The sequence below is a fragment of the Furipterus horrens genome, unplaced genomic scaffold, assembly GCF_987537825.1.
Source record: "Furipterus horrens unplaced genomic scaffold, mFurHor1.1.pri manual_scaffold_6, whole genome shotgun sequence".
NCBI lineage: Eukaryota > Metazoa > Chordata > Mammalia > Chiroptera > Furipteridae > Furipterus > Furipterus horrens.
The window spans coordinates 152,157,649-152,179,291 of NW_028327176.1; the positions used below are offsets into that span (position 1 = coordinate 152,157,649).

Consider the following 21,643-nt stretch of genomic DNA (forward strand, 5'->3'; position numbering starts at 1 on the left):
CTTTTTAAATCAAGGTTATCATTGAAATTCAACACAAAATTAATATTCACTGAGAACCCATAAAACATCACAAATGTTTTGAAGGATACCAGGGCCCTTGAGCTGCAGTTTGAGAAACACTGTTTTTTATTATGTGGGTGTGGCATTGAAGGTTGACGTGCAGCAGTAGTTCACAGTGCAGTGAGAAGAGTGGTGAGAGAATCCAATTTGCAGTCAAAATATGGGTCTGCAGGATTCACCTCTAGGGGTCCTTTTACAGTGGGGCACAAAGGGGTTTTGAAGAAGGCTCAGGAATCTAAAGGTTTTCAGGAGATACTTAAACACAGATTTGAAGACCAACCCTTGGTTAAATAAGCTCTAAGGACAGAAACACTCAGTTCTTGGTTTGGACTAAGTTTTACTGTTGTTTGAAATAGATACCCATACAAATCAGTTGCATATTTTGAAAAGATCTTGTGGACAAGTCCAAGTTCACAAATACATTGAGAGCATAGATTAGATGAAGTTTAACTGGGACAATTTCATAACTTGGCTGTTAAACTCAAAATAGAAACCCCCTCTCTGTTCCAGGGTCAAACACAAATCAAAAGCAGTTGAGACCATTTTGTTTAATAATCCAGCCCCTCCATGGGAAAGAAATCACTCTTTCCACTACACTCTTGGAGAGTCTTTGCTTGTTTTATTTTTATTTAGCACTTCCTTTTTTTCCTGCCTTTGTAATGGATGGTTTTCAGATTTGTCTCCTCCTTTAGTCTTAACTTTCATTGAGAATAATAATCATGTCTCAGAAGTTTCTGCATCCCTACCCACTCCAACAATCTGCTATGTGGTCATTTCCATTTTTAGGAAGAATCCTGCAGTTTGTAAAGCCAATTTTTGATGTAAAAGACCCCACTACACTCTCCTTAGAAGTATTGGGTGTGAGCGAGGGTGGACAGAGAAAGAGAGGAGAACAGAAAGTTGCTTGAATTGATCCTGCCTCAGTGCAGGTGAAAGGCCTTAGAATGGACACTTACTTCTAGCACGTTTGCAGGTGTAGCCCCCTGTGGAAGGACATCTAGTAACATTAACAAATCACCTGCATATCAGAGAATGATCTAATTCATTAACTGTCAATGTTTAAAATAGGACGACATTTGGGAAAAACCATATGGGGACAGGAAGAGCCCAGATTTTTAAGCTAAACTATACAAATCCTGGTCCCCTGACATAGCAGAAATGTGACTTTAGACAATTCCCATAATCTCCTTTACCCCCTGTTTTCTCATCTAACAAATGACCAAATATACCCTCCTCTTAGGATCGTTATGAGCCTGAGAGATGAGGAAAATAAAGCAATGGGGACACAAGAGACAATCAGTAAAAGGTACTATTTACTTCAAAGCCATAACTTCTAGCTATGGAAACTGAGATTCAGGGAAATGAGCCAACATGTCCCAGACACACACGATGCCAGTGGCAGGAACTGGACAATGACCACAATGACTCATACCATCATCAGTTAGTTTTTATCGAGCCTTTATTAAGTACCAGGCACCTTACTAGGAACTTGACAATATCACCTCATAAGAGTTTCATAAGGTGGGTATTTTCACTTTCTCCATTCTGGAGATGCAGAAACAACTTAAAGGCAAAAGTAAGATGCCCAGGAGTATCACAAAGGGCTAGAGTTCAGAAACCAACTCAGCCAGGCTCTACTTCCACTTCCCGAACTGGTGCTGTCTCCTCTAGCCTATCAATCAATCCAGGTCCATCATAAGCACCAAATCCCACCCCACCTTACTGGGTAACGGTAACAGCAGCCTCTGACATGGGCTGGGGGATTTATCATCTATAATCGCACCTCTCAGGTGGGCATGCTGTCCTGTGCCAGGTCCCCCACTGTCTCAGACAGATCCTTTATCTGCACCGCTGTGTGATTTTACAGAACTGAGCTTTTGGGGCTAAGATTACTTCACGTGTGGAAGGCCTTGCATGAGGTTAGCAGGGATCTACTTAAGGCCATTAATTCCCCTCACAGGAGCCATTGAACACTCATTATCTGGCAATACAGCTCAATCCTTATCAGACTCAATTGAGTTTAACCTTAGATGTTGGAGAGAAGAAGCTCCATCCCTGGCTGATTAACAATCCTCTCAGACTCTCACTGAGCCAGGAAATGAGTAAATCAAGTACCTCACATTACTGGGTCTCCAAGGACGGAAATACAGAACGAGTGTGTCACAAACAATCAACCAAAGGTAATCTGATTGCCTCTAAAGGATAAAACTCATATGGGTCCTCAGTTTTTACTTTTCCTTCCCCTTTATAGAAAAAAAAAAAAAAAAAAAAAGGGAAAGTCCCACAACCATTTAGGGAAAGAATTATCCACATTTTGCATAGTTAATAATCATTACCTCCAAGTATAGAGATTTTTTTCTGTACCATAGACATTGTGGCAGAACTAATTTTTGAGAGATGGAGGGTGGTTTTATTTTATTTTATTTTAAAGTAATTTAAAGTTTACATTTTGAGCCTGAGGCTGAGTAAGTCACATTCAAGGTGGTCAGGAGTGTGTTGTATGCAGAGAACACACTGCAAATGTTGGACTAGAAGTTTGACTGGTCCCTCATAGCTCTTCCCTCCTTGCCTTTATGGCACCATGTATCATTTTGCTGCCTAAACACAATGATGAGGCCAGTGTTAATGGTATTACCATTAAAAATTAGAAGACCTCTCTGTGAGACATTTTTGAGTGAAAGACATTTTACCATAGAAAACTGTGAGCAGCTGACAGGCGGGGAGAATGGGAAATACATTCAGTGGTAAGCCTCAGCTCCTTAGTCACCAAGGTCTTTCTTGATTGAGCAGAGCCCAGAGCAACCCAGAAAAAAAGAGTTAGGTTAAATACTAAACAGGTAATCAGAAAATATAAAGTCTCATGAAATTCATTTTTCAAGGGAGGAAATGGTGTAAAGAATGGGTTAAATAATAGATTTATGCTTTTCTTCAATGTATTTCAGTGGATTGTTCTGACAGAGGATTTATTTTCAATTTTATTTCAGTGCATTTCAATGTATTTTCAATGTATTGCTCTAACAGAGGATTGGATTCACTTTTTATTTACCGGGGAAACCTCACCCTCTATGAATTATACTACTGATTCTCAGTGATGGAGAGAGAGGGAAGTGTTACCAAAACCATCCAGAAAATCTTTTTTAAATACACATACTCATTTCTTCTTTCCACAGCCATTTATCCTAATTTGGGCCTGGCCTGGATTCCTAGCGAGCATGTTGTTATATCTGTATCTATGGCAGGGGACTAGGAAAGCTCCCCTCTGGGTTTTTGAAGTGCTGTCCCTTACCTACTCCTTCCGTTGGAGCATATGCTTCAGGACCTACTGAAGGGAAGCAAGGCAGAGTTGGTAAGTACAAGAAACAGAAAGCTTCCTTTGACCCATATAGAATATAGTATATTTTATTAGCTTACCTTTCGCAGTTAGGCCCAGCATAGTTTTCTTTACAAATACACCGAACAGCTCCATTTTTCCTATAGCAGGATTCTGCAAAACTAGAATTGTAAGGGAATATTAGAAGTCACTTCCATAAATCATTGAATATACCTTCTTCAAATGGGTGTGGTCTTTTGCTTTATTTAAGTAAATCTCCTGCCTTCTAGGAAAGTTTAGACCAGAAGGCTCAGCCAGAAAATGCCACTCCATTTGTGAAACCACTTTCCAGGGTCACCTTACTTATTTTTCTATAGAGGCATCGCATTATTTTTCCTTGAAGCAGTGAGAATTTCAGAAAACCATATATATTCCAACGACAAATAAAACAATCAAATTTTGTCTACAATTTTAGATTTATATGGAAATTTCCTCTTATTCCCATTATTTTTTGTGTATAAATTTAAAAGTCCTCCCTTTTTATCTTCTTCAAATCTCTTCAACTCTTCAAGGATATGAACCAGTTCTAAACTATACTCTATAATCTTCACATAACTTTAATTTCTTTTATGTGTACCTTGAAGATTGGAAATAAAGAATGGAGGGACTGGCTTAGTTGATCAAAGTCACAAATCAAGTACTCAAGCAATAGAACTCACATTAAAAGGATTCTAGTCTATGGAACCCCTCTTTTAATTCTTAATCTTCATTTTTTTTTGTAGATAATAAAAATTAGGACAGAAAAGTAATAAAAATATTAGTTCAGCAGAATAACCATCTTAAATATTAAGGTGGAGGAAATAAAATATTACTCTCCACATCTTTAGAAAATTCTACAGTGACACATGAATCCACCCATATGAGGTGGGTGTGAAAAGTTTTCAAGACTTTTAAATTAGTTTTGGCCTAGGTACTGTGCAATTGATGGAGTATGATCTGCTGTTCTCACATTTCCATAGGTATCAGCAATTTTATCCTAATGGGCTTTTGAAGGAAAGCAGATGGATGTGTTTGCTTTGTTTGAAGATATTTATACAAGTCAGAAAACAATATGTGCTTCTCAGTGAAAGGTAATACCCACAAATTTATTTTCCCTAACAGTCTGATTAAAAACATTCCCATGAAATTACATTCTTTTGGTCTTTACTCTTCATTTTGCTTAGTCTTATTCCTGAGCCTACTTAAAGAAACACTGTCAGTTAAGAGTCCAGAACATGAACAAACCCTCACACACATTTCTTTGAAGATGTCTCACCTAGCAGCCTGCCTACTGCTTGAAGGACTGAAACATCTGCCAGTGTCTGGAGGTGTCTGCCTTGAGCTAATGTCCTGCTGTTTCAAACAAATGACATTTTCCATAATTGGAGCTATTACCATAGCTACTAGCAGACATGGAGGATGTCTGGTCAACCCCAAAATAAATAAATGAATTCTGTGCAAATGGTCCCTGGGAATAGCTGCGTGACCATTGGTCTCAGCCACTGAGGGTTCCTTTTTGTTTTTCATCAGTATTCATTGTTTGCATTTTTCTCAGAGTAAAGTCTGTCTTGGCTAGGGAAATGAAAACACTGCACCTTCCTCAGCCGCAATAACAACCATGGCGCCCTTTCTAAGAGGAAGGGAGCCTTTTGCTCTTGGAAAACCCTCAGGGAACTTAAAGAAAAATAGATTCAGCACTGTTTGTTTGCTAAACTCCCTCAGACATTATTTCTTTATTTTCCAATGTGGCTATTGTAACTAGAAATCCAAATCCTGGGTTTGTAAGCTCAAATAGCAGATCTTTGAAAGTATAATTTAGACTCCATACTTGGTGCCTTTCTGAGCTTAAATAAAAGTTCTGGCAGTTTCACTTTTATAGAAAGTGGAAATATGAGTTTTAAAAAAGCTGCAAGAGGCAATGGTATATTCTATTTTTGATCATATATTTGATTTGCATTTGAGATCAATTAACTAAGTCAATAAAAAACAAGGCCAGATCAAAGGCTAGAACTTCATAGGATCCAGGCAAATTTGTCCTGCTCTATGGTCACAGACTACCTTCCCATCCCCATTTCTGTAGCCAGTTTTTCCCCACAAGGGATTCGTGAAGTAGAACTGTTGCCACTACAAACAAACAACAACAACAACAAAAACCACAAGCAGGTCCCTCACACACTTCCCAATTCCTCCACAGCCCCACATACGCTCGTGTAGGTGGTGTATTTTTGTTTTTGTGTTAATTTTCAGCAGGTTTTTCAGCCTTAAATCTGTCCTATGGAGACTTCAGTTTTCATGTCTGTGAGTAAGTTCCTAACTGCAGAGCACCTTCCCCAAGACCTTTGATCATTCTTTGACCTGGGATCCACTTACACACACAGAGAGAAAGAACATGGGTGGAAAAGGTGATCTTTGATGCCTATGCAAACTGTTTCCTCTTTCAAGGCAAGAAGGTTATTACCCAATTGGCAAGTTTTTGCTTCAATTATTTAAATGAGTTAACAGCCTTCATTATAGCTTCTTGATCAACTGAAATACTGGATAATCTGGCTCGAAAGGGACAAGGTCACTTGCTTTAGGAGCATCATTATGCTGCTGCATTTTGACCTATCTTAATAAAGGCAGGACTCTTAGATTGGTTTATTTACTGCCATCACCAGTGACTGGTACATGACTGGCACATAAGTGCTCCATAAATATTTGTTGATTGCATGTAGACAAAACTTCTCAGTCCATAGAAATGAGGTTCCAAAAGTGTCTTATCTCAAGACATTAATAACAGAAAATTTAGATAAGAAAATCTTGTCATAGAAATGGGATAAAAAGTGCTAAAGTCAAGCAATACAATTAGCATTTGGGATTGCCTTTATAATTCATCTGTTAGTTTCTAAAGAAACTTCAGCTTTACGCTTATACACCTGTTTTGAATAGTTAATGCTATATAGCATCTTTGTTTTCATGGGCAAATGAGTAAAACCTGTTATTAGGAAGTTGGAGGTAAATATATTTAACAAAATAACTGTATCACGTAAGAGAGCAGCATGCTAAACATGTCATTAAGTATGGTTAAGACTAATGTTTGAGAGCAGAATATCAATGAACAATAAAATAATATACCTAGATGAGGCAAAGGGAGCTCATAAATTGGACACACTTGAGTGGAAATAACAGAACATCTAATACTGGAGTTTTCTACTCTCACTCAGAACCATCAATTTTGCACACATTGTTAATACCGCCAGACATGAAAAATCACAAAGCATGGGCTGAAGCAGGTAAATGACTTTTAAAGAGAGATGGGGCTGTAAAACATCTGACTTCTTCACTGACTGTCAGAGCCATCAGAGGGTTTGAACAAACCACAAGCTATTAGGTAAAATGTTAGTTGATATTGGTATTCAATTAAAGACAAAAAATTAGGGGGATATTTGGTTGCCATCTTCTTTTTTCTCTTTTTAAGAAAGCGTGCGTGTGTGTGTGTGTTAGTTATTCAGGTCATTTTTTTGTTTATCTTACATGCATTGTTTAATTTAATCTTTACAACAGCTATCAAGTAAATATTACATCCATACTCTTAGAATCTTCCAGTCAGGGCACATCAGAGAAGGAAAACTCTGACTCCAAAAAACCTCCGCTGCCTTGCGGCATACCTCTTCAGGGGAAAGGCTAAGGGAGTAAACCCCGACAGAAAATCCGGAGCCGGAGTCCCTAAGGCGGTTTGATGTTGTAGTCAACACCGGCAACTCCTGCGGCGCACCTGAAGCCAAGCTGTATCGACTCCGTCTTTCCCTTGGATCCTTCAGCTGCGAAGAGAGGGGGGGTCTGCTGCATGGGCAACAGCAGACCCTCCATATCACCCTGCCCAGGCTCTGTAGCTTCAGCTTCACTGGAGAGGACACTCCAGCGTCATCGCAAGATGTCGATTCAACACGGGAGGAGACAGATACCGTGTCACTCCTGAGTCGGATTGTACAGCCATTCTTGGCGGTGCAGATAGACTCTTAAGAAGCTATACCATCGTCTCTCGAGACGGAACATGGGAGGAGACAGATACCGTGTCACTCCCGAGTCGGACTGCACAGCCATTCTCGGCGGTGCAGATAGACTCTTAAGAAGCTACACCATCGTCTCTCGAGACGGACGGCTGCCGACGACATGTAAGACACCAACCTAAATGGTCCATACATATTATCTTAATCCAAATCTATGGATTAAGATAAAATCAATGAATGGAATGAAGATCTGAATTTAGTCTTCCTTATCCCAAATCTCATGGAAAGTGAGACCTTGTCTGAGATCATATAATCATATAGTTATTATGTGCCAGAGCACAGATATTAACCTAGTTTCATTACTCTGTCTACTTGAACATATATATATGTCATTTATGACCTGGGTTCCTAGCACAGAATTCCAAAAATCTTTGGAATTTCAAGATGGTCTTTTGTCATTCATAATGAGTTCCCTTCAACCAAACCAGAGTTTATGATAATGAAGTGACTCTTGATGGCTCCTTTATAGATTCTGGATGGAGGCTGGTCTGTCAGAGGAACCAACCACACAACTAGTGGGTTGGAACTTTCAACCACATCCCTCTCCAACCTCAGGGAAGGGGAGAGGGACTGAAGATTGAGTTTAATCATCAATCATTTAATCAATCATGACTATGTCATGGAACTTCAATAAAGCTCTTCAAGCAAGGTTTGGAGAGCTTCTGGGCTGGTGAACACACTGACATGCTGAAAAGGTGGTGCCCCTGGAGAGTAAGCACACAGAAGCTCTGGTCCTTCCCATCTCCTCATCCATATTGCACCCTATGCATCTTTTCCATTGGGCCATTCCTAAGTTATATCCTTTATAGTAAAACTCACTTTCCAGAGTTCTATGAGTTGTTCTAGATAATTACCAAACATAAGAGGGGTTGAGGGATCCCTAAATTTGTAGTTAGCTAGAAAAAATGTAAAAATCCTGGGGACCTCATTTTGGCTGGCTTCTGAAGGGGGACTGAGCCCTTAAATTCTGTATTCTGCACTAACTCTGGGTAGTTAGTGCCAGAATTGAATTGATTGTAGGATACTGAGTTGGTATCAGAGAGCTGAAAAACTGGTTGATATTTGGATAACTAAACACCACTACACCATTTAAATTCTATATTCAGTCATTTTTAAGCCAATACAATGACTAATTATGACTTGACTACTGGATTTATACATATTAGGTACCTGGAAAAAATCCATTATTTCCCTTAAGATGTATGTCTATTCTATTTAATTTCTCACTCAGGTCAAAACATAACCAGAGGTGAAAATTAGTTTTCTTGGAGATCTTCTATGAGGTGATTAGCCAAAAGCATGCATTCTGTTTATCTATGTTATAATTCTTATGGAAAAGCCTATTTTGGCTGCAATACATAGGAAAATGTCTGCTCTGTCAAAGTCAGAAGAAACAGTATCACTGGAATTATTATATTATAATGCATCTGTTGGCATTAACAGTTGTGATCTCTCTAGGTCAAAGGATAGTCAAGAAAAGAAGAGATTAACCCTGCTTATATTTCATTAACTTTATTATGCATCTTAATATTTTAGAAATGGCATTATCATCTATATTGCAAGTGCCTAAGTTTCCCTGAAAGTGTATTTTAGCTAGAGACCTTTCCCATTTCTTTTCCAGTCTCATCTCAACATGCAATACATAGTTTTAACTATGGAAAAAACCTTAGAACTCTGGATAGGGACAAAATGTGAGGGGGATAAGCAGTAGAAAAGATTACCTTCCTTTAGGACTTACTTGGCCAGGTGTGGTAGGGGACAGGGGCATGACTGGCAGAGCCGGGGGGGTCCCCTGATGGAATCTCCAATATAACCATCTAGACATTTCTCACAATGCTCTCCTGTTGTGTTCCGCTGACAGTTCTACAAGATAAAATATAGGAAAATGGGTAAGTTCACAACAGAAATTTTATAGACTGTAAGTCTGGGCACCAAGTGATACTTCTAGTGAAGAGGATGTCAGGCTTGACAGAAGAGATGGTGTGCATCGGTATGGGTCATCACAAAGGAGCCATGTTGCCCCAGTCAGTGCTACAAAGTGCGCACGATGATGCATGACTTCATCCCAGACTTCCGTGTGTGTACTAGCAGTCTGGGACTTTCTTTAGAGTTCATGAGCCAAGAGAATTACTCACTGGTTACTTATTTCAATTCAGAATGATAATCAAAATGATCAAACTCTGGATGTTGTAAAAGTATTAGCTTACTGACTTGCAATGAATATCAAATGAAAAAATAAAATCTCCCTGGTGCTTACCCATGAGGGTGGGAACAATTTAAGGATTATGGACTTGGAAGAACAAAATGTGTCATACTGAAGCATAAATGGAGTAGAAGGTAGATGAATAATATTCTGCTAATCCATTGGTATCTTGGATAATGACATATAAGAAATAGTAAGTTTATTTGTTGTGGGGTTAATTAAAAAAAAAAATCCACAAAACAGGCTGATTCTTCTGCCTAGATGCCTGTTCATTATTCAAGATCTTTACCTGGTCTTAAAATTTCCAGAAATTCCTCCCTGATGCTCCCCACCTGTCACTATCTACATTGTACTGTTATCATCTGCTCCCACCTTGTGTCTTTAACCACTGTACTGTCACCAACTTGAATGGCATAAGTTCTCGTAGTTCTTCATCCAGCTGATGGATTGATTTCTGATTAGTATTCCATAAGAGGCAGTTATGCTAGTTCACTGATAGTTTTCTCTAACTAGACTGGCCTGGATTGCACAAGGCAATGCCATTAGTATTGTGATATTTTCATCTTTACATTCAGCAGATTCGTTAAAGATTGTATAGAATATTCAGTGAAAAATTATACTGTTAGAATCACAATGCCAGTGAAGAGACACCCTCCTGTTTGAGCAATTCCCTTAATAAGACCTATGCACAGAGCTTCAAAAGCAATACTTTTTCCAAACAGTGCTCTGTGGGGGAAGCCTGGGGAAGGCAAGATGAAACACTATTAGGCTGAATTCTGAGCTCTTTTGTCTTTATGTTTTATGTTGAGGTTCAAAATAAAATAGAAGTGAGGACTTGTCATAAGCATTTTACAGAGATTAATTCTCACAATAATTCTAAAGAAAGTTACATTTTCCCACCATTTTGCATATGAAGAGATGGAGGCATAAAAATGTTAAGTACATTGCCCAATGTCATGCAGATGGTAGGTGGCAAATGTGACATTCAACTCAGGCAATCTGGCTCCAGAGGTGAGGCTGTTCATTCCCACATTATACATCTTTTCTAGTGTGTTAGAGAAAAGGATCCTTTTCAAAAGAGTCACAAAATGACTGCATGAGAAGGTGTCACACTATTATATGAACAGCTTGAACTTTAGATGAAGTATAACACACTAATCAAAAAAGAGGAGTCCTACTGTGGGCAAGAAGTTATCCTGGTTGAAAACCCTTTGCACATTTAATTGGTCATCTTTGGCTCCTGAGTAGAATTATGTTAAAATGGAATTTAGGGGAGAGTTCAGATTGCCTGACAGATCAATAAAAAACTCTGAAAAATAAAATATGATGTGCAAACAACAGAATGTTAACATAGTTCCCTCACAGTTCTTAATACTGTGTCTTGTGCTAAGTCAGTTGTCAGTAAATGTTTGTTGGGGGAAAAAAATGAAAGAAAAAGTGGCAAAGAGTAAATTAGCCAATTAGTGTCTGGAGCAAATAAAAGAAATTGACATGCACCCAAAGCCAATTAAAAACTAGTGGCAATCTCTCATCCCAGGGAAAACCAATGAGCCTTGCCCAACTACCAGGAATCTAAGCCATAAGCAATCCAGCAGGGCTACTTGTAGACTGGGGTCAAATTTGTCTGAGTCATTCTTGGACAGATGAAGTCCATCTGTGCAGGCCATTTTTTTCTTGTGCCTGAAATGCCTATTAAGCTGCAAAAATGAGCTAATTCCAACTTCTGTCCCTTATGGCTTAACAGATGCTTTGGATTTCTTGTCAGGGCTCGAATTCTGCCATGGCAGCCATGGGGAGCAATTATCCTCAAGGGAAAGCTACCAAATCTCTTCAAGCTCTAAATGCTCAGAGTGCAAACACTGACTTTCCTCATCTGCCTCCTTTAAAAGGGTTTGTAATGAAATCCCCTAAAAGGCATTGATGTGCAGTCTGGGAGATGGATAGAGAAAGTGCTGGAAGTGAGGACTAGCTAGCTCTTCAATTTTCTAGCTGGTCAAATTTGAACAAGTCACTTGACCTTTCTTAGGTCTCTAATCTCTATCTGTAAAATGAGGATCTAGACTAGATGACCTATAACATTTCCTCTAGCTCTGAACATTTTAAACTCTGTTATTGCAAATACTCCTTTACCTTCAAAGCTCTGCCTTTAAAAAAACAGAAAACAAAATGATACTAAGCAGTAAGTATGTTGTTGGAAAAGAAGAGTTATTTTTAAATAAAACTGACCTCACGTAAACATGAAAAAGGTATTCTAGTCTTTGGCCAGTGGGTAAGAAAGCTACTATCTAAACGATCAATTGCATATTAGTATTCGGGATGACATTTGAATGATCGCTCTGTCTCCTTCACATGGAAAGTGATGTTTCTTAATGACTTGGTCACCATTCCAGCATAATGTAGGAAGAAGGCCTAAAGGATCAGGTTAGCTTTGATGCTTTGTGCAAAACTTCAGTCCATGTAGATCTGTGGTTCTCAAGGTATGTATGCCCAGGGAGGTGAAGACTATTTTTATAATAATACTAAGATTTTATTTTCTTCTGCACTCTAGTTTTCTCGTGTATGTAAGGTGGAGTTTTCCTGAAGCTACAACACAGGAGATATAATCACAGGTTGATGCAGAAGCAGGCATGAGATCCAGCTGCTTTCTGTTAAGCCAGACAGTAAATACATTTTCAATTTGTAAAATATGTTTATTTTTATAAAAACACTAACATGCAACGGATTTATTATTATTATTTTCAAATAAATTAATAGGAAAATAATATTAAAAATTTTTTGTTTTAAATTTCAAATGCAGAAAATATAGGTAGATGTAATTCGCATCAACAAAAGCCATTTGGCAACCTGAATAAATCTTACAAGTGTAAAGGGTTCATGAGTCCAAAATGTTTGAGAAATGTTGCTCTGTCTAGATTAGCGCTTCTTAAACTCGAGTGTGCACATGAATGCCCTCGGCATCTTGTGAAAATGCATGTTCTGATTCAGGATGTCTGAGCTATGGCCTCAGTGTCTGCATTTCTAACAAGCTTCCAAGTACTGTCAATGCTTCTGGCCTAGATTGTATTTTGAGAAGCAAGTGCCTGGCTAGAATCCCCTAGCAGAGGTAACATTGTTTGCTAGTTCTTCGGTATTGAACCTGAGCCTGAGTCTCTAGCATAACACACAGTACCTTTTCCTGAAATAGTGATCCAAATGTCCCATAAATTATAAAATTAAAGGCTTTTGCACTTTAGTTATTTTATCAACCAATCCATTCATTCACTTAACAAATCTGGATTAAACTGATGGATATTCTGACAGATAATGAGCTGTGACTGTAACTAAAACGAAGAAAAGCTGGTTCCTTCCTTTCATCAGCTCACAAACCTGTGAAGGAAACAGAGATAACAAAGAATAATATAGTGTTTGTGCTCTGATTGAGGTACGCATTACGTACATTCTTGCTGTGGGACAAAGAGGAGGGAAAGGTTCTAGCTTTTCCTGAGAAAGTTAGAAAAGCTTAATAAAGGCGGTGACATTTGAATTAGGCCTTGGAGGTTGAGCAAGAACTCCCAGGCGGAGAAGAGGGCAGCACAAGTTTCGACACAGATTGTGAGAGTACAGGGTGAGTTGAGGTGGTAGTGAGACGCTCGGTGGGGCTGAAGAATTTTAGAAAGGTGGGTACCTTGATTATATTGTGTTTCTGAGAGGTGTCTCCATTGCTGGTGAGGAAGACACATCAGGGGAAGGAGAGTCTGGAGCAGGCATTCCTACCACCAGCCATCTATCTGCCTCCTAATCTCTTCATCCTTTTGGAAGCTTTCTTAGGGAGTCTATCATACCCACTAGAGTTGCCTGGCTTCTGGGACCCTGCCTATCAGACTCAGCCCAACGTGTTCCAGTTCCGATGAGATGCAAGGTGGTCTTTTGGAAAGACACCCAATGCAAGTTGGATTTCATTAGTTAAGCCACTTTTGACTTAGCCACCTTTCTGCATTTGAAAAGTTAGCACTCCTCTTGTGGAAAATTCTCTAAGCTTTTTCAATGTGTCCAAAATGGTAACATAGCTTTGCTACAAATTTTATTGTCAAATGGCTTAGTTCCTTAAAATCAGTCTGTAAAATATAAGGTCAAATTGAAATTGGACATTAGAATGGAAGAAGAATTAGAAACATTTGAGGCAGACGCATTGTAAGACTTTAAAATAAAAGCAAAAGAAAATGAAATAAAAGAAGGCTTTTTATTTTTAGTAAGATGGAAGAGTTGAGTTCAGCCAGGTGAACTGCAACAACTGATTGAAATTCTGGTGCCCACAATGAGCTGCAAGGAGTGTTCATGTGGAGCCATTGCTTCTTCTCTGGCTCCCCGAGAACTGAGAATGAGCTGGGGCTACAAAGCAGGAGCTGAGAAATGGGCTCTGCTCAACCAGATGGCTGGAATAAGAACACAAAAGGAAACGGGTATCATAGACGATATATTTGTCAACTAAATGGCAACATATTATTTCTAACCCTGGCTGCTGTGGCTCAGTTGGTTGGTCATCGCCTTGAAAAGTGAAAGGTCACTGGTTCAATTGCCATTGTCACTCAGGGCACATGCCTGGGTTGCAGGCCAGGTCCCGGTAGGGCTGTGTGCAGGAGGCAACCGATTGATATTTGTCTCTTACATTGATGTTTCTCTCCCTCTCTTACTCCCCACCTTCTGCTTCTCTAGAATGTATAAAAGAAAAATAATTTAAAAAACTATATTTTTCTATATTAGCAAGCCTCCTCTGCTCCATCACTTCTGCTTAAACACAAATTACATTTTTAGTCTTTCTAAAGTAAATTTATAAGAATATCTTTTAGCTCTGGGCAATGAAATTTTTCTCTTTGAATTTCATGTACAGTGTATATCTGTATGATTGTTTTGTGTGTGTGTGTGTGTGTGTGTGTGAGTGTGTGTTTTACATGGAGCACATATTATTTTAACTAGGAAGAAAAAGTATTTGCCTCTAGGTAGGGTGGGGTGGAGGAACCACCGTCAGGATGAATAGGATGGTTATTCCTTTTCTGTCTCCCTTTTTCAAATGTTCTGTCTTGGAACAAATTGCAGGAAGATTGGCAACTTCCGTGAGTGTGCACAAAAGTGTTTACACCCTAGACCATCCTCAAATTTTATTAGAACCTCACATGCCCCAGATGTTTTGATGGAATTACGTGATGACTGTCCCCTTCAGAAGGTCATGTTGAGTCATAGAAAAACCATGATAGCTGCTATTTTGATAATATCATTGTCAGTAAGAGTGGCTTTATCATAGCTCTCCATAGGGATTGGCAGCAGGAACTTATTTCCTTTTAATTTATTTGTCTTCCATCTTATTGACTGCCTGACAATGGACTTGCCAGTCCCTATTGACTTATATTTTAATAAACCAGATAACAAAGAGCCTTTAATTAGTAAAACTATCAGAGCTAGCTGTACATTATTAGTTCAAGTGCATTCATGGAATTTTCTTTTCAAATGTCACTGGGATTAAAATAACAGGAAACCGGAGATGGAAGCATTAGAAAGGGGTAGATTTTGGCAGCTGCATGTGCCTACACTGCTACAGAGGACATCCTGGATGTAATGGTTATTTAAGGGGATGGGGGAAGGGGAAAACAGAAGCCCCACGACTATACAAATACCACAAAGAGAGCAACAGATAGTGTTTGCCCCTTAATTCTCTCTGTCCCTAGAAAAATGGCAACGGCTAGGTTTAAAATAAATGAAAACATTTTAATTTGCATCTTAATGTACATCATGAGTAAAATAACACCATGTACACACCTTGGAGACCACTTATAATCAAAGTTATCTGCTTAACAGAGCAATTATGTTAATTTCAAGGTAAGTAGGTATATTTAATTAATTATTCTTATATTTTATGCAAAAACACTCTTGCAGTTTTGGAAAGCCTCTTTTGCCTCATAGGAACTTGAAGAGCCTAATTTTCCTGCAATGTAGCATAGCTCATGAGGAAAAATATGATCTCAGGGCACAAGTCTTTAAAAATGCCTCCTATGACTTCTACAGAAGCTATTTCTGGTAAAAAATTTCAATTTCCATTTTAAATAAGGTATTAGTCCATTTAGTGAAAATGAGAAATATGTAGCAAGTAGTTTTTTGCTAGAAGGCTTCTAAGTCTCCTTCATAAGTCTCTTGATCACAGAATTACAAAGACCACAAGGCCAAAACTTTCATTTTTATTAGCAATTTGGTTCAAACCTAACTTTTTAAAAATTTTGATCTATAGACCTGACTACCTTATAAGTTGTAAAATAGCCTATGAAACAACTGTTTTATTCTCCCAGTTTATGTGGAATGAAGCCAAACATATGGCAAACTATAGTGTTACAGAGGAATTTGGACGGGTGATTTCCTCCTATGTGTGTTATTTTCAACCTCTCATTGGCCGACGGCAGGAAGCCAGCTGCACAGGGCGGTGAGGCAGTTGCCTAGGAGCACAGTGCACATGCAGACACACGTCTTGGTGGCCACTTATAATCATAAGCAGTTTATATGAGGTGTTTTACAGGACAAGGTAAAAGGTAGAAAAAAAAAAGAGCTTGATTAGCAGTTTGTTCCTAGGTAGTGCCAATGTCCAGGAAGAATATCCTATTCCCACCCAACGTGCAGAGGGCCAATGAAATATGTGAGAAGCGAGGAGCCTGGACTTACCACACAGAATCCGGAGCCGTCCACGCACTCGTTCGAATTCCCGTTACAGTCACAAGGCAGACATTCTCCTGAGTGGGCGAGAAAGAATCCAACGCCGCATGTCTGCAACAGACACAATAAAAGCATTTTCAGTAGTGAAAAGATCAATTTTGGTCAATATTTTCTGAGAGGAATAAGAGGAGATGAATATGAAGCTATCCAATCCTTTCTTTACACAACATACTAAGATACATATATATATATACACACAAACGTGTGTGTGTGTGTATACATTAACATTCCATGATAATGTATATTCAGTTTTCTTTGTTACATATTTTTCCTCTCTTCTTCCACTCTGCAGGGAAATAGGAATAACTTCAACAGTATCCCATCATGGTAAGGAAGAATACGAAGACTTCAGGTAACAGTAAAAGAGAAGAAATGTTAGTGCTTTCTTCCAAAATAAAACCAAAAAGGAAACAAAACCATGACTATTAAGGTGAGGAATTGCATCGTGTTCCCTATAAAAATTTGTGGTTTTGAAATTATTGGCTATGGTATAACAACTTAGACCTGTGTCTTTTATAAGCCTGTGCTCTTAAAAATTTTTATCTTTTCAGATCCTAAAATTGTAAAGGGTGGATCCTGTGTGGGTGCTGTTTATATATTTCATTTCTTCTCAGAGCTCCATGAGGAACACCCATGTAAAGTAGCACACTATCTTCCTTCATCCTGGTGCTGACATAATTAGACCCAGAGGTGCGGAGCGGGTTGTGACAATGTTAAACTATCTTCCAGTGCATCACTAGACCAGCAAAACAATGAACTGCCCTCCCCGAACGTCACTTGTGCTCCAGCTGAGAAACTTCATGAGGTTGTTCCTGGTTTATGCAATCGGTGTATAGATATGTATTTTATGTTTCTTTGGAATGCCTTGATAATATAAGGCAGAAATGGCCTTATAGGGTTGGAAGCCTCTTCTCTGCCAACCAGACAGATTTACATCTAAAGAATTCCAGACAGATAAGAATCTGGGTTGTTTCCTCAAACTTACAAAGTAGGAGATTTCACATCACTTCCCACCCCTCAGTTGACCCCTAGTAATTTGTACTGTTTTGGCTACCAGGAAATTTTTCGTTATATCTGGCTGAAGGCCCTCTGACTGCTATGCAAACCCATTTCCTCTAATTTTTTCTCTGGAAAAAACAAAACAAGAACTCACTAGACACCATTCACAGTATAAACACACCACCAGTTTTGATCCTAAAATTAAAATCTAATATATTCCATTTGGAGAAGTTTAAAAGAATATAATGACATTAGCATGTAAAGAAAAAACAAAGAAATGCCATTTTACTAAGTGAAAGACAATAAGGCAGAGTGAGAAAAAATTTATAATTTATAATGGAGAGTTTGTGAAGGATAATAAACCTTTTCCTTAGTTTCCACTAGAGAACAAAAGAGAGGGAAAGGTGCTAAAATTGCAGCTGGAAGCATTTAATTTATATCCTCTAATTTCACGTTTTTGAGTTTTATTTCAAAATATAAAAACAGATTTTCATTGTTATGCAGTATATATACATACATACATATCTTTTCTCTGAATATATATATATACAATTGACTTTTGTTTCAAAATACTGGTTTTCATTATTTTGCAATATATGTATACATACTTTTTTTTCTGAATATATATGTATTTTTCTTTAACTATTTTATTTAAAAATAAATCCTGGTCATAAGATATAAAATTAATTTGATTATATTAACCATGTTTCTTCTTGCAGTATGACATTAGGATAGTTTTAACTATAAAATAAATGAATAAAAGTAGTAAGGAGTTTTGTATTACCCATCTCAGTAGGTGCCAAAGAGTGGTTTTTGAGCTCCCTAACTTTCCAGATTACAGACATCTGGGGAGCCTCTGGTTCAGTAATTCTGATGTTAGAGCCAAAGAATCTGTATTTTTTAATACAATAATTATCATATCAAAATTTAAAATTTTAATTACTTCTTCTCCCCCTGCTTTATTGAGATGTAATTGACATAAAATTCTGTAAATTTAAGGTGTACAATGTGTTAATTTGATACATGTATATATTGCAAAATTATTACCATCACAGCATTGGCTAGCATCTCTATCATGTCACATAAGCTCCATTTCTTTTTGTTTTGAGAACATTTAAAATTTACTCTGTTAGCAACTGTTAAGTAGTTAATACAGTATTATTCACTTTAATCATAGTGCTGTACATTAGATACCCAGAACTTGTTAATCTTATAACTGAAAGCTTGTACACTTTGATCAACCTCTCTCCATTCCCTTCACCCCCCAGCTTCTGTAAGCACAGTTCTGGTCTCTGGACTATGAGTTCCAATGAGTGGGACCGAGACTGGAGGTGTATGTGCAGGAGAAAAGCACCCTGGTGGTGGCAGGGAGTCTGGTAGTGATGCTTGGGATCGGTCCATGAGATCTACTGTACCATCAACTATAGTGAGGACCATCAACTCCTCTGCTGCAAGGAATCAAGTTTCAGTAAAGTTGTTTTAAATTGATATTACTTCCAGTCTGTGAGGCATTCCTGCAGCTCTTTCTTCTGAAGAAGACAAAGAAAAGTAAACCTTGCCCTGAATAGATGCATCATTTTGAATATGACAGTGGCAAATCTCTTACATCCCTGAGGACGTAAGAGTCTGGCTAAAGCAAGACTCTGTTTTTTTTTTTAAATAAAAATTAAATTGTCACAACATTTGAAAAAGATAAATAAAAAATAAACTCCCAAATTGGTAAATTTTGTATTTTGAAATACCCTTAGTTTACAGAAAATTAAAAAGGACCTTTTTGTTTGTTTTTTATAGGCCCTAGGGGACATTCTGGAAGAATGTGGGATGCTTTTGGCTTGTCAGGAGGGCATGCGGGGCATGGTGCAATGTATGAGACTCCCGCACAGTAAAGAATTAGCCTTCATCCTGCAATATTTGGGACTGTCTGACAGAATATTTCTGTAGCTTACAAGCCTGTTTCTCTGAACCCACAATCCAACTTCATTTTTCATATTAAACACAAAAGGTTTTGGCAAGCTTTCGAGATGCAGTGCATTTTCCAAGTACAAACTAGCATGTAAATCAAAGGAAAATTGTTTGGTTTTGCATTTTTTCTCAATATGTACGTGCTAGATAGAGCATGGCTTTAAAAGACAGAGCCCAGCAAATCACTGGAATCCAATAGCTACAAATGTATGCAGAGGCAGGTGTGTTGAATCAGTGACTCCAATACCACCAGTGCTTTCAGTGTGAGAGATGTAAGTTTTCCAACATGTAAACTACTTTGATGAAGCTCTGAATAATACAAAAGGTCTGTATTTTTTAAGATTTTATTTATTTTTGGAGAGAGGGAAAGGGAGGGAGAAAGAGAGGAAGAGAAACATTGATGTGAGAAACATCAATCAGTTGCCTCTTGTAATACCATGACCCAAGACTGAACCCACCCAGGCATGTGTCCAGACCAGGAATCAAACCAATAACCTTTCGCTTTGCAGGACAATGCCCAACCAACTGAGCCATACTGGTCAGGGCCAAAGGATCTGTATTTTTAAAAGACCCTCCAAGATTCCAATGTGTGACCTGATTTGGAAGAACCAATTCAAGCCTCACTCACAGAGCCTTGTTCATGTTAATTGCTCAATGAATGCTTGTGATTTGAATGGTTTGGGTCAGGACAGGAAATCAGAGGCATATGTGCTGTTGGAAACCAATGGTTTATACTGTTTATTCACCCACTGCTCACTGCCTGTGCTGGATTTGGTCTCCAATCTTTCTCAACACAGTCCAGGCAGCCACCGTGTGGACTGGACTGTGTACAAGATGAAATCTTTATGTTATGCCAAGTTTAGGAGGAGACTTCACTCTGAGAATCTGTCATTATCCACTTATCCACTCCCCAGGCTAAGCCTCTGTCCTTGTGTGAAGGATGACATGGCTGTATTACATAGGAAGAAAAGGTGGGGGGGGGCAAGAATAAAGTTGCGTGAAGCACAAAACCCATTCCAAGAGGGTGAGGCAGAGGGGGGAAACCTGGTCAGCTCCTTTCCTTCTGGGTTTTGTATGTCTGACAGCATTATATTTTCTAACTCATCTATCCAGTTAAATCACCATTTTTAACTGAATAAGGCACCACATAGACTAATGGAATCACTAGTCAAGGGGAGCTTCTAATACCATTTCTAGAACCCATCATACACTTGGATACCTTGGACCTTGTGAGGGAAGAAGAACCTTTTCTCTACACACCTAGGTTCTTCTGGCTGGTCTGATAATCAAATTGACATGAGACAGATTAACAAGAGAAAACAACCAAATTTAGTTGCATTCATACATATAGGAACCCCACATACACAAATGAGTTAGAGAGCCCACGTGCATGAGAGGTTCAGAGACAGAGAGAGAACAATGGAATAATAATGATATTCTCAGCTAAGGAATGAGGTAAGAAATTCAGGGCTTAAAAGGAAAGGAAGGTCATGCCCAGGACAAAAAGAAGAGCAGATGTTCAGGAATTAGAAGTTTGCCCTGCCTTACACATATGTCATAAAAGGTTCTTTCTGCTGATAACTCTTATTAGAGGCAAGGTTCTTAATTTAAATTCTTTAAAGAAGAGGTAAAATTTTGTCATGAGCTTGCAGTATCTTGATTGCCGTCAGCTCAAAAGAATTTATATGCCAAAGTGTCCCATTTCGGGAAGGCCTGTCCTGAATCCCCATAACCTTGTGCTATGGAACTTTAGAGTATTCCTTGGAGTGGTATATTGTTAAGTAGTTCGAGAACGTTTGAGTATTCTCAAGGAAGAACTGTTTAAGTTTGTTTCTTTTATGTAGAAATGTGATTATTTTTCCCCCTAGAAAGTTCTTTAATTTTTACTGAATCTCTTCTTGAAATTCTATAGGAACTAGTAAAATTGACCTTTGTTATTTAAAACATAGATGTTTTCAAAAATAAAAGCAGAGACCTTTTTAGTTTTGCTCCTGGTTAACAATGTCTTCACTAAGTAATTCTAAGACCTGTATTTTTAGAGGCCCACAAGAGCTGACTAGTTTTCCCACAAAAACAAAAGTGTCTGCTTTGTTTTGGAATAGTCTCCAGAATTTACTAAACAATGATGGGATATATATATATATATATATATATATATATATATATATATATATATATATATATGTAAGCAAGAGAAAAAGTCTTACAATCTATTGTTAGATGTCACAGTCCAAAGAAGGCTAAAATGGATTAAAAATATAAAATGTTACCTTTATAAACCCCATAAAA

General features: G+C 38.3%; 1 protein-coding gene across 1 annotated transcript in view; it reads right to left on the reverse strand.

Moving 5' to 3' along the window:
* LAMA4 (laminin subunit alpha 4) overlaps positions 1–21,643 on the reverse strand; it is a 135,578-nt gene that overhangs the window by 82,485 nt on the left and 31,450 nt on the right. Inside the window, exons 2-4 of the mRNA XM_090279771.1 lie at positions 16,343–16,444; positions 9,197–9,321; positions 3,472–3,552 (exon numbers count right to left, since the gene is read on the reverse strand). Of these exons, the coding sequence (XP_090135897.1) occupies positions 3,472–3,552; positions 9,197–9,321; positions 16,343–16,444 (308 nt within the window). The remainder of the gene's footprint in view (positions 1–3,471; positions 3,553–9,196; positions 9,322–16,342; positions 16,445–21,643) is intronic.